Source organism: Elephas maximus, chromosome 2 (genome assembly GCF_024166365.1).
Source record: "Elephas maximus indicus isolate mEleMax1 chromosome 2, mEleMax1 primary haplotype, whole genome shotgun sequence".
NCBI classification, from domain to species: Eukaryota; Metazoa; Chordata; class Mammalia; order Proboscidea; family Elephantidae; genus Elephas; species Elephas maximus.
The window spans coordinates 16,899,392-16,913,723 of NC_064820.1; the positions used below are offsets into that span (position 1 = coordinate 16,899,392).

At 38.8% G+C, this 14,332-nt stretch overlaps 1 protein-coding gene across 2 annotated transcripts in view; it reads right to left on the reverse strand.

The window, feature by feature from the left end:
• The window catches only part of DNAH5 (dynein axonemal heavy chain 5), a 363,993-nt gene that overhangs the window by 214,409 nt on the left and 135,252 nt on the right, over positions 1–14,332 (reverse strand). For both annotated transcript variants that reach the window (XM_049861228.1, XM_049861221.1), the window contains exons 22-26: positions 8,603–8,736; positions 5,022–5,223; positions 4,245–4,480; positions 1,969–2,187; positions 106–168 (exon numbers count right to left, since the gene is read on the reverse strand). In XM_049861228.1, the coding sequence (XP_049717185.1) occupies positions 106–168; positions 1,969–2,187; positions 4,245–4,480; positions 5,022–5,223; positions 8,603–8,736 (854 nt within the window). The remainder of the gene's footprint in view (positions 1–105; positions 169–1,968; positions 2,188–4,244; positions 4,481–5,021; positions 5,224–8,602; positions 8,737–14,332) is intronic.

Consider the following 14,332-nt stretch of genomic DNA (forward strand, 5'->3'; position numbering starts at 1 on the left):
TAAGTATCATGCCATCTTCCACAACAGGCATATATTTAAAAATACGTGTTTAAAACACAATAAGATTTTGGTTGTTTAGAAGGTCATAGAAACTCAAAAGCTTACCTGAAACATTATAAGCCTATCACTGGCTTCCTGTGGTTTCAAGCCAATAGCCATTGGACCATTCTGGGAAAAATAAAATAAAATAAGCATAAAATAGAATGAAGTATTTGCATGCAAATTTCATGAGCTCAAAGCAGTTGAGTATCAAAGTTTGCATGCATGTCACATACATGACAGGAAACCTAGGTTTTTTATTTGTGAAAAATAAAGCCTCAGAAAATGACTCATTTGGAAACATTTTTCAACTCTAAAAAAGTCAATGATACAAAGTCAAAAAACTTGGAATATTAGAAAGACATATTGTCCATTTCATAAGTGACAGGGGCAAAGAAGAGTCAATGGCTATTCTATAAGAAGCACATATAATGTCTGGTTTTGAACTAAAACACTGATGCTATAACTCACAGATCTCACCATTCTAATTCCTCTTGGTAAAGTCACCTATAATATTGTCATTCAAATTAGGATTTCCATCTTAAATATGTGGATTTCTGTGCTTCTTTACCCAACAAGTTCATGAATCCAATTTCCTAACCCGCATAAGCTTTGTAAGGAGCCCTGGTGGCACAATAGTTAAACACTTGGCTGCTAACCGAAAGGTCAGTGGTTCTAACCCACCAGTGGCTCCTCGGGAGAAACACCTGATGATCTGCTTCCATAAAGATTACAGCCAAGAAAACTCTGTGGGGCAGTTTTACTCCATCACATGGAGTCTCTATGAGTTGGAATAGACTGGACAGCACCCAACAACAACATAAGCTCTGTGGTTTGATGGGGTACTAGTTAATACGCACAAATTTTATCCCATGCTCTACATATTTCCCTTCTGTAGCACATTATAAGGGGCCCTGGTGGCACAGTGGTTAAGAGCTTGGCTCATAACCAAAAGGCTGGCAGCTCAAATCCACCAGCTGCTCCTTGGAAATTCTATGGTGCAGTTCTAGTCTGTTTTATAGGACCACTATGAGTCGGAATCAACTCGACGGCTATGGGTTTTGTTTTTTTTTTTTTAGCACATTATAATTGGCTGGAAACCAGGTCTCAATACACAGCATATTTCCACTAGATGATTCCACAGTAAAATACACATATATGATAAATATCTGGACTCCACGGGGGCGGGGCCTCATCTGTCTTGTCCCCAGCTATGTCTTCAGCACCAAGGACAGTGTCCAGTACCAGGCCCAGTGCTCTGTGTTACTTGTGGAACAAATGAATGAGGAAAAAAGGATAATAATTTTAACTACATGTGAATAGCTTTTGTCCACACAAACTTAGGAAGCTATCAAACAACTTCAGTAACAAGACCAATGATATAATGTGAACAACAACAACAAAAAAACCAATTGCCATTGAGTCAATTCCAACTCATGGCAGCCCCATGTGTGTAAGAGTAGAACTGTGCTCCACAGGGATATCAATGGTTGTGACTTTTCAGAAGTAGATTTCCAGGCCTTTCTTCAGAGGCACACCTGGATGGACTCGGACCACCAAGCCTTCAGTTAGTAGCTGAGAGCTTAGCCATTTGTGCAACCAGGTGGCCCATAATGTGAACGGCACTTTTAAATTCTCCATTCCCTATTGAATTTATTCTGGATGAACTCTATGGGGAAAGAAGTCTTGTGAAAGGGAAATGCTTTTGCTCTCATGAAAATAAAATTCTTATTCCTAAGTACATCATCTTTTATGAAATCTGACACATAATTTTTAAACTACAGCTATGTTTTTCATGCTCTATTCACTCCTCCAAGTACATCATCTTTTATGAAATCTGACACATAATTTTTAAACTACAGCTATGTTTTTCATGCTCTATTCACTCCTCCTCCTCCCAAATGCACACAGAGAAAGCCAGAGTCATACCAAATCATAATCCAGATAGAACTGGTGGCAGTCTTGAAGGAAGACCTCCACGGTACTGACGAGCTCCTTCCTGAAGCTGGGCTGCAGAGAGACTAACTCCTTCTGCACGTCGCTGGCACGCGCCAGAAGCTTCTGCCACGCGTAGCGCAGAGTGTCAACTTTGTCCATCTCTTCTTTTGCTATCAGAAGTCCATATTTGTTAAGCAAGGCATAGGATTCCTACACGAAAGAAGAAAATCCTGATTCCTACCGGTCACACACACAGACCTACACACAGTCACGTACTGAAGCATTAGAATGGAAAAGATCAGAATGACTGGAAATCCACCCTGAGGGTTCTAGTTATTCTACCTGCAAACTCAAAGAGCCTACGTAAATGAGTAACGGATCCCCTCCGCTTGGGCTTCCTCATCTGGGAAATGGAAAAATGTCTTGCCTCCTTCACAGGGCTTGGTGATTACCAATGAATGTTGTTTTATAAAACATAAAATATCACAGAAATAAAAGTATTTTTACTTAGACTACAAAATTACATTAACCAGCACCAGTTGCCGTCAACTCCCACTTACGGTGACCCCATGTGTGTCAGAATAGAAATGTGCTCCATAGGATTTCCAGTGGCTAATTTTTCAGAAGCAGATCTCCAGGCCTTTCTTCTGAGGCACCTCTGGATGGACTTGACCCTCCAACCTTTCAGTTAGCAGCCAAATGGTTAACCATTTGTACCACCCATTGACTCCACAATGACATAAGTCTCCTTTAAAAATATATATATAGTGGCCCACTCATGATAAAACATTTTTATACGGAAAAGACAATATGATATGGTACTCAAAAAAATAAAAGTAATGTATGACACTATTCAAACTGTATAACTCTCTGTCCCTCTGTTCCCTGTGTGTAAAGTGGGAGTGGTACTAAGGATTAAGTAAGTTAATGCACATATGGATGTTTGGGCCCCACTGGGTCCCATTTGCCAGCTGGTATTTGCATCCCCCACTGTCAGGAGTGACAGTTGCCACCTTTCCTGGAGAACTGTCCTCAGTTCTAAATGGAGGCCTCCTCATGGGGAGGTTAAGCCAATGACCAGGTGATCCAGGGGTACAAAGGGCAACTTCCCTTGCCTCAAGGTGGGACCAACTGTGCGGTACAATTCATGCTCCTGAGCTCCTCGTGGGATGAGGCTAGACCACAACTGAGACCACATCCTCCCTTAGCTTTACCCCCTGTCCGTTTCTGCTTCCCTCATTCCCCCTGTTCCACGAGCATTCACCAATAAATCACTGGCACAGAAATTGTCACCTCAGGCTCTGCTTTTCGGGGGACCGGACCTCAGACAACAGGCAAACAACTAGAACTGACCCATAGTAAGCACTGTAGTAGGGTTAAGTAACATCATTATAGGCAGCCCTGGTGGCACAGTGGTTAAATGCTCAGCTGCTAACCAAAAGGTTGGCAGTTCAAGCCCACAAGCTGCTCTGTGGGAGAAAGATGTGGCAGTCTGCTTCTGTAAAGATTACAGCCTTGGAAACCCTATGGGGCATGTCATGGATTGAGTTATGTCCCCCAAAAAAATGTGTGTATCAATTTGGCTGGGCCATGATTTCCAGCATTGTGTGGTTGTCCTCCATTTTGTGACTGTAATTTTATGTTAAAAGGATTAGGGTGGGATTGTAACACCACCCTTTCCCAGGTCACCAACCTGATCCAATGTAAAGGGAGTTTCCCTGGGGTGTGGCCTGCACCACCTTTTAACTCTCAAGAGATAAAAAGCAAAGGGAAGCATGCAGAGAGTTGGGGACCTCATACCACCAAGAAAGCAGCACCAGGAGCAGAGCACGTCCTTTGGACTCAGGGTCCCTTCACCTGAGAAACTCCTGGACCAGGGGAATATTGATGACAAGGAATCTTCCTCCAGAGCTGACAAAGAAAGCCTTCCCCTGGAGCTGACACCCCAAATTTGGACTTGTAACCTACTAGACTGTGAGAGAACAAATTTCTCTTTGTTAAAGACAACCACTTGCAGTATTTCTGTCATAGGAGTACTAGATGACTAAGACAAGGCAGTTCTACTCTGTCCTATAGGGTTGCTATGAGTTGGAATCCACTCAATGGCAACGAGTTCGATCTGTTTGTTTCATTATCATCGTTATTGAAATTATTGGGCTTAGGTCTAGCATCCATTTGTAACGCCACTCCAGAACTGGACAAAACTTCAGCTTGCAGCACCCCAGATGTGGAGGTATCTCTATTATGAACAGATGATGATCCGTTACCTCAATGGGTCCCACTTGAAAGTCGATGGCGATCTGCTGCTCCCTGATTTCTTTCAGTGCTGCCATAGCGATCCGAATATCGTCCAGGTCTTTAATTTGACGATTCAGTTTCTTATTGAATTCTTCCACAAGTGTAAAAATGTTCTCCATCTCACTTCTGTATTTTTTGTTGCAGTGGCGGCCTATGACAGTCATCCAGGCCTTTGTCTCAGCAGTCAAGGCTAACTTCAAGTCCGCTGTAAAACCCAATGTCCACAGTTCAGCCTGAAAACTGGAACCCGTATAAGAGGACACAGTACAACTCTTCACCAGTAATCAACACTTTGCATAATACATGGAAAACTGGAAAAAAAAATTCCTTTTTCCTACTCATGACTTATTTATTCATTTTATAAAACTCATTCTTGCAACAAGTCAAAACATTTCAAAATGCTCAAAAGAAAAAAGTACGTGTCAAAACTCTGAGACAAGCCTCAAATGTTTAGTTTTTACTAAAAAAAATGGTAAATTTTAATTCCAAATACAACAGATCCATCCCCTTTCTCTGAAATAGCATTTATTTTCAAAGCTTGGTGCAAAGTGTTCAAAATAGTCCAGAATAACTAATTAAAGAGAAGAGAATCAAAAGAAAATACAAATTGGTCTTAAAACTTTAGGCCCATTAAAAAAGAAGGTCCATCTTAAAGATAACTAGAATTCTCGGAAATACTAATCTAGGTAAGGAGACATAACAATACCGTTGAGTTTTTACGACTGTCTGAGAGAAAATTAACCTACCTGTGTACAGCGCAACGGAGCCCACACAGATGTGCTCTGGCTCAGCATTAATTTCCTGCTCTAAGTTTTGGAAATAGAGAATCTGAGATTCAAATTCAGAAAGTAAGGGGTTTTTCATAATAAACGTCATAACGGTTTCTTCTTTCTCCTTTTGCCAAATGTGATTGTAGCATTTGAAACAATCCAAAGAGGTAATAACTTCCTAGAATATAAATAACAACAGATTTATGCTGAGAAGGAAGAATCTGAAATGGCATCATGATATTTGCCAAATCTGGATTTTTATTAACAGTCTGGTTTGCTACAAAGTGCGCTTCTATAGGGTGAAATGGTGAGTCGCCTCTCTCGCGAGTGATAATTGCAGAAGATGTCAATAGAATGGAGAGGTCACGTTATCAAATGCTAATTTTCCCAATGCGTTGTTTTCTACCACCAGTTAAAAGCAGCAAAGATTAAGTGCTCGACTGCTAACCAAAAGACTGGTGGTTCGAACCCACCCAGCAGCTCCATAGGAGAAAGACCTGGCTACCTGCTCGCATAAAGATTACAGCCTAGAAGATCCTACGGGCAGAGCTACTCTGTCATATGGGGTCGCTATGAACTGAAAATGGACTCAAATGCACATAACAATAACACAACAAACAAAGTGCACGGATACAGTCAAAGGCAGCCAGCCTCAGGGACACACAGTGCTGTGTGCCACACCCATTCACCACTTCTTCCTCTTGGGTCAATTTCTCTTGAGAGTGTTCTCTGCACAGTTCAACGTGATCTTTGTATATCGTACCCTTGTTTCATTAAATCGGCCACCACAACTGCTTCTTACATCACTTTCCACCAAGCTTCTTCCACCTTATTTCTTACAGTAATAGTCTATATTTATAGTCTTTATTAACTGTTAATATTTTATTATAATTGCTGTTGTTTTCATTACTGCTCTGGTTACCAGTTACATAGGCTTTCTGTATCCGCTTCAATCCTATTTTTCTCGTGTTTTTGTTGTTAGTTACCGTCGAGTTCATTTCAACTCACAGCGACCCCATGTGTTACAGAGGAGAACGGCTTCCATAGAGTTTTCTTGGCTGTAATCTTTATAGAAGCAAATCACCAGGCCTTTCTTCCATAGTACCCTGGGGGAGGGTTCAAACTGCCAACCACTGGATCAGCAGTCATCTGCAAACTGCGCCTATTAGATGTGCAACTTTGCCAAACAGGAGGATTTTCAGGGACATACTTATAAGAGAAATGCCTGTATTTATTTTTCAACTACCAACTTAACTCTTGTTGGGTCTTTCTTTTTTTTTTAATTAGCCTCTTGGATTAAACAGTAATCATATCATCTACAGATAATTAAAAACTCATCTCCTCATTTCTAATGTTTATACCTCTTGGGGATCAAGTTTTCCATTGGCTTACATTATTATTTCAACATTACATTTGCTTGAAAAAATGAAAAAAACTGAGATAGAATAGCAAACACAATATGTGACACAATAGAGAATTTCCAGCATCAATCTAAATCCTGCGATTATTTTAAGACAATTGCACCAACCTGTACCAGACCAACAACAGGAGTTTCATCCACCCTCTGCATACTGCTGAAATGTGCCTCAGGGCCTTGGGTTTGATGGGTATTGAAATGTCCCACTCAGAAAAACACAGAAAGCTAGACCCACCATTGCTTGTTTCAACCAGAGCTAACCCCTTGGCACAGGCTGCAGTGTTGACATGCATACCCAAAATGCATTGCAACTGCATGTAGACAGATTCATAAAAGAACAAGGATTTGGAGAATTAATTAAAGATCACCAAAGACTCCTGCATATGGTTACAAATTCCAGAATCCTAAGCTCTTTCTACATCCAAGTGATTATAATATTAAAAATATACCCTAACTAAATAACTTTCAGACTCTCATTGATTTTACCTGAAAGTGTGAATCCTTATTAAATTGGAACTTTTTACAGTGGTAGTAACCTGCAGCTTAAAGGAAAAAATTACATGAACTACCTATGTAGACATGTTCTGCTTGAGTTATTTTTATCACCAAATTTATTTTAATGGTTTGGTCCAGTTCTTCTTTTTCACACATGGAATGTTATAAGTTGATGGCCAACCTACAGGTTTGCTGGCGGTAGGTAAGGCTTGCTTCCAATTCAGTCAGGACCAGAGGAAGGGGACAGAGATCATAGGCTCTTCCACGGGGCTATACCTATGGGAGGCTGGCCATGTCCAGTACTATGACCAAGTGTGCATATGTTTTTCCAGAAACATTTGACCATCCTCTAAATCTGGAAAAAGTCCTTCAAGTTATTCTAAATGTCAGTCCTTTCTATTATTTAAGGAAGACTAACATTTGTTCATTTCCCTCATAAAACAGGAAAGCATACACAACAAAAATGATACAGGGATAAGTATTATGTTGCTAGCATTATGTTAATCTCAATTACAACTTACCCTTAGATTTTCATAATACTGTCACTCATATTCAGAAAAACAATGGTCCTTATTTTGATTTATTGTATTTTCCATGGTTACTTAGACTTTTGAAAACACAGGTGAATTTTTATTATTGTCATAGAATACTTACCTTTATCATTAAGTATAGAGCCCATTATACTAGGCACTGGATAAATATTTGTTAAATTGAACTATGTTAACATTGTCCATTAAATAAAGGACCTTCAACATATTAAGAAAGCAAAGTTGAAAACGCATAAATGCAAAAGCTTCTAGTTCCCTTAGGAACAACATTAAAACTAAATTTAATAATAGATCCTTCCATTGTTAGAACAGTTAGCTTTTCAAAGTGCTTCCAAGCAATATAACTCATTCTATCAAAACGGAGTAATAGAAAAGATGTATTGACTGAGCCACAATTATTCCCTCAACACTGAGGAACCTTTTTAAAGCGTCAACAGGTCTTGGTGGAAATGTGGATATACGAGACAAAAAAGTAAAAAATGACTCAGGGTTTTGACTCTTTTTTTTTTAACTAGAAGAGCTAAGAGGATAGTTGAGAGAAAACAAGGTTGGAAGAAAACAACCAAAGTTTGCATCTACGTCCAATACAAACTCGTATTTATAGTGTTAAAGTTTTATTTATTCTAATTTTGCCTGATTTTTACATGGCAATGCACATAAGTTTTTTTGTGTCTGATGTTTTATAAGCTCTTCTTGATTACATAAATAGGAAGCTGACTGTAATCCTTTTTCTATCTCAAATATATTAATATCACTGACTCTGAAAGTAGATTGTAACGTTATTCTCATTTGTGATTTGGGCATATCAGATTTTTTTTAAGTTGGATTCATTTGAACTAACTGAGATTAAAGGCATTAACCAGAACACAATATGAAACGTAGGAATAACAATTCTCTTTCTCCTTACAATCTAAAATGACAGTGATCTTCAACTAAACAAGCATTTCTTTAGCATACACAAGACACCATTAGCCACTCACTGAAGGTACAGTGGGTGAGATGCAAGCTACATGTAGGTCAAGCTGATGGTGTGTAATTTTTGACACATCCACATGTTATAAAACAAAGTGCCCTGGCTACAGACTCTCTTGACTTACCTTCTTTGTGGAGTTGATGATTGTGCTAAGCACAGAGACTAATTTTACAATCTCCTTGTTGTCAGCAACATTCTTATAATAATTCTTGGGTTGCACTGAAATAGGTAAATGTACAGATGCTATTTCAAGGGTATCTAAAAAAGAGAGAAATAAGAAGATATGTTTATATTAACACCATAGCCATCAAACTTATTAAGAGATGAGGTGATTTCTGGAGTGGAAAAGTAAGGACCTATAAAAATCTTCTCCTTCATAAAATCAATGGGAAGAGTAGAAAATATTGTTGAAACCAACTTTTCAGAGCTCAGAAAAGCTTGCAACAATCCAGAGTGCTTATTTAAGAAAAACTGTCAATTTCAATTCCATCAGCAAGTTTTGTGGTGTTTTAATTTGCGCCCTCTCCAGCTCTATGGTATCTGGGAAAACCAGCAGCCTTGGAACCAAAGTTGCTGTGAAAATTGAAGGGGCAGTCTGGGTTTGCAGCTCCTCAAGATGCTCCGTCCAACAGAACTGTCATACTTGATGTCTGGAAGCTCACTGGAAAAGCCTCATTAAAAGAGCTTATCTTTTTTTAACCGACTCTGGGATCACAAGTGGGAAAAATGCTATCCCCAAAGCGTCTGTCAAATACGATCAGCAGCAATTGTTGAACATCTCTGCTGCCTGAGGCAATGATAACAGCTGGGGCAAACAAGGGGTTGGCCAAAACGTTTTTTAAAACATCTGGGGAATGAGATCAGATACAGGGCATGGCGAATTTCTGACATACCCCTGGGCCTCTGTAAGGTAACACATATTGCAGAGACATACATATGCCCAGAAAAGATACAAAGGCGCTAATCTTTCATGTCCAGATGAATCTGAGACCTTGAACAAGCAGTAGATAAACGCAAAAGCAGTGTTCTAGACTACCTGAACATTTAGGGTACCTCAACGCACATACAGAATACAAGGGCAAAGAGTGAAAGACTCATCGGTTCAAGGCATTTAAGGAAAACTCTGGGCAATCAAAAAAAAAATGGTCATTAGCTGACCATTAATATAAAAAAGCAGAGACTACAGTAGTCTCTGTATACTGAGCAAATAATCCGAGAAGCTAGACTATATGAAGACGAATGTGGCATCGGAATTGGTGGAGGACTTATTAACCTGTATCAACCAGATAACACAACTTTGCAGCTTACTGATGAAGATCAAAGACTACAGCCTTCAGTGTGGGTTACACCTCAAAATAAAGAAAACAAATATCTTCACAAATGAACCAATAAGCAACATCATTATGAATGGAGAAAGAATTGATGCTGTCAAGGATTTCATTTTGCTTGGACCCACAATCAATGCCCACGAAAGCAGCAGTCAGGAAATCAAATGATCCATTGCATTAGACAAATCAGCCAATAGGAACCATCCCTGATGAAACCCAGACATTGGACTTACTAGACAGTGATTTTATATCAACTATTATAAATACTTCTGTAAAGATTTACAGCCTTGGACACCCTATAGGGCAATTCTAGTCTGTCCTATAGAGTTGCTATCAGTCAGAATCGACTTGATGGAAGTGGGATATTATAAATATGGAGCCCTGCCAACACAGTGTTTAAGAGCTTGACTGCTAACCAAAAGGTCAGTAGTTCAAATCCACCAGCTGCTCCTTGGAAACCCTACAGGGCAATTCTACTCTGTCCTATAGGGTCGCTATGAGTCGGAATCGACTCAACAGCAATGGTTTATTATAAGTATACTCAAAAAATATATATGAACCCATGCCTAAAGAACTCAAGAAAATATAAAAACATGTCTCACAAAATAGATAATATCAGAAATGAAACAGAATTTTTTTAAAAATCAAATATACATCTTACTGTTGAAAACTATAATGATATGAAAAATTTACTAGAGGGGCTCAAAAGTAGATTTGAGTTGGCAGAAAAATCAGTGAACTTGAAAATAAGCCAATTGAGATTATTCACTCCAAGAAACAAAGAGAAAAAAAAGTGGAGAAAAATGTACAGAGCCCCATAAACCTGTAAGGCACAGTCAAGTATGCCGACATAACCACAGTAGGAATCCCAGAAGGAGAGGAGTAAGAAAATGGGCTAGAGAAAGCATTGAAGAAATAATGACTAAAACCTTCCTAATTTCATGGAAAAAATTATCTAAGAAGCTCAATGAATTCCAAATAGTATAAACTCAAAGAGACCTAGGTATATCACAGTCATACTATCAAAAGAAAAGTGGGAAATTTGAAAACGGCAAGAGAATGGAATAAGTTACCCTGTACAAAGGATCTGAATAAGATAAACATAAACCATGGAAACCAGAAGGCACTAGGATAACATATTCAGAATGCTAAAAGAAAAAGACTGTTGAGCAAGAATTCTGTATCCAGCGAAGCTACCACTCAAAAATGAAGGAGAAACTAAGACATTCCCAGAAAAACAAAAAACTGGGAGATATTATGATTAGCAGACCTGCCTATGAGAAATAGTTCAGACTGAAGTGAAAGAACACTAAACAATTATGCAAATCCACACACGCAAAAATAGAGAACAACCAGGTAAAGACACCACAAAAAAAGAAAATTACAGACATATATCCCTCATGAACTGAGATGCAAAAATCCTAAACAAAATTCTAACCAACAGAATTCAACAACATATCAAAAAAATAATTCACCATGACCAAGTGGGATTCATACCAGGTATGCAGGGTTATGCAGGGTTGGTTCAACATTTGGAAAAAAATCAATGTAATCCACCATATAAATAAAACAAAAGACAAGAACCACATTATCTTATCAGTTGATGCAGAAAAGGCATTTGACAAAGTCCACCACCCATTCATGATAAAAACTCTCAGCAAAATAGGAATAGAAGGAAAATTCCTCAAAATAATAAAGGGCATTTATACAAAGCCAAAAGCCAGCATCATCCTGAATGGAGAGAGTCTGAAAGCATTTCACTTGAGATCGGGAACCAGACAAGGATGCCCTTTGTTACTCTTATTCAACACTGTGCTGGAGGTCCTAGCCAGAGTAATTAGGCTAGATAAAGAAATAAAGGGCATCCAAACTAGCAAAGAAGAAATAAAAGTAACTCTATTTGCAAACGACATGATTTCATACACAGAAAACCCTGAAGAATCCTCAAGAAAACTACTGGAACTAATGGAAGAGTTCAGCAGAATATCAGGATACAAGATAAACATACAAAAATCAGTTGGATTCTTATACACCAACAAAGAGAACATTGAAAGAGGAAATCGCCAAATCAATAACATTTACAATTGTCCCCACGAAGATAAAATACTTAGGAATAAATCTAACCAGACATGTAAAAGATCTATACAAAGAAAACTACAAGACACTACCACAAGAAACCAAAAGAGACCTACATAAGTGGAAAAACACACCTTGTTCATGGATAGGATGACTCAACATTGTAAAAATGTCTACTTCACCCAAAGCAAACTATAGATAAAATGCAATCCCAATCCAAATATCAATGGCATTTTTTAAAGAAATGGGGAAACAAATCACCAACTTCATATAGAAGGGAAAGAGGCCCCGGATAAGTAAAGCCTTACGGAAGAAGAAGAACAAAGTGGGAGGCCTCAGACTACCTGATTTTAGAACATATTATAACACCCCAGTAGTTAAAACAGCCTGGAACTGGTACAACAACAGATGCATAGGCCAATGGAACAGAATAGAGAATCCAGATATAAATCCATCCACAGACGAGCAGCTGATATTTGACAAAGGCCCAAAGTCTGTTAAATGCAGAAAAGACAGTCTCTTTAACAGACGGTGCTGGCATGACTGGATATCCACCTCCAAAAAAATGAAACAAGACCCATACCTCACACCATGCACAAAAACTAACTCGAAATGGATCAAAGTCCTAAATATAAAATCTAAAGCGATAAAGATGATGGAAGAAAAAATAGGGACAATGCTAGGAGCCTTAATACATGGCATAAACAGTACACAAAACATTACTAACAATGTACAAACACCAGAAGAGAAACTAGATAACCAAGAGCTCCTAAAAATCAAACACCTATGTTCAGCCAAAGACTTCACCAAAACAGTAAAAAGATTACCTAGAGACTAGGAAAAAGTTTTTGGCTACGACAAATCTGATCAGTGTCTGATCTCTAAAATCTACCTGATACTGTAAAAATTCAACAACAAAAAGACAAATAATCCAATTAAAAAATGGGCAAAGAATATGAACAGGTACTTCACCAAAGACATTCGGGCTGCTAGCAGCTACTTGAGAATATGCTCATAATCGTTAGCCATTAGAGAAATACAAATCACAACTACCATGAGATACCATCTCACCCCAACGAGGCTGGTATTAATCCAAAAAACACAAAATAATAAATGCTGGACAGGTTGTGGGAGAGACTGGAGCACTTATACACTGCTGGTGGGAATGTAAAATGGTACAACCACTTTGAAAATTGATTTGGCGCTTTCTAAAAAAAATTTTTTTTTTTTTTTTTAGAAAGCTAGAAATAGAACTACCATTATTGTTGTTGTTAGGTGCCATCCAGTCGGTTCCAACTCATAGCAACCCTGTGCGCAACAGAATGAAACACTGCCCGGTCCTGAGCCATCCTTACAGTGGTTGCTATGCTTGAGCTTGTTGTTGCAGCCACTGTGTTAATCCACCTCACTGAGGGTCTTCCTCTTTTCCACTGACCCTGTACTCTGCCAAGCATGATGTCCTTCTCCAGGGACTGATCCCTCCTGACAACATGCCCAAGGTATGTAAGGCACAGTGTTGTCTCCTTGCTTCTAAGGAGCATTCTGGTTGCACTTCTTCTAAGACAGGTGTGTTCATTCTTTTAGCAGTCCATGGTATATTCAATATTCTTCGCCAACACCACAATTCAAAGGCGTCAATTCTTCGGTCTTCCTTATTCACTGTCCAGCTTTCACATGCATATGATGCGATTGAAAACACCACGGCTTGGATCAGGCACACCTTAGTCTTCAGGGTGACATCTTTGCTCTTCAACACTTTAAAGGGGTCCTTTGCGGCAGCTTTATCCAATGCAGTGCATCTTTTGATTTCTTGACTGCTGCTTCCATGGCTGTTGATTGTGGACCCAAGTAAAATGAAATCCTGGACAACTTCAATCTTTTCTCTATCATGATGTTGCTCACTGGTCCAGTTGGGAGGATTTTTGTTTTCTTTATGTTGGGATTCAATCCATACTGAAGGCTGTGGTCTTTGATCGTCATTAGTAAGTGCTTCAAGCCCTTTTATGATCCAGCAATTCCACTTCTTGCAATATATCCTAGAGAAATACGAGCCTTCACAGGAACAGATACATGCACACCCATGTTCACTGCAGCACTGTTTACAATAGCAAAAGGATGGAAGCAACCAAGATGCCCCTTAACAGATGAATGGATAAATAAATTATGGTATATTCACATACTGGAATACTATGCAACGAATAAGAACAACGATGAATCCATGAAACATCTCATAACATGGAGGAGTCTGGAAGGTATTATGCTGAGTGAAATTAAAAAAAAAAAAAAATTAGGCAGTTGCAAAAGGACAAATATTGTATGAGACCACTATTATAAGAACTCAAGAAAAAGTTTAACACAGAAAAAAATATCCTTTGAAGATTATGAGGGTGGGGAGGGGGGCAAAGGGGTATTCACTAATTAGAAAGTAGACAACAACTATTTTAAGTAAA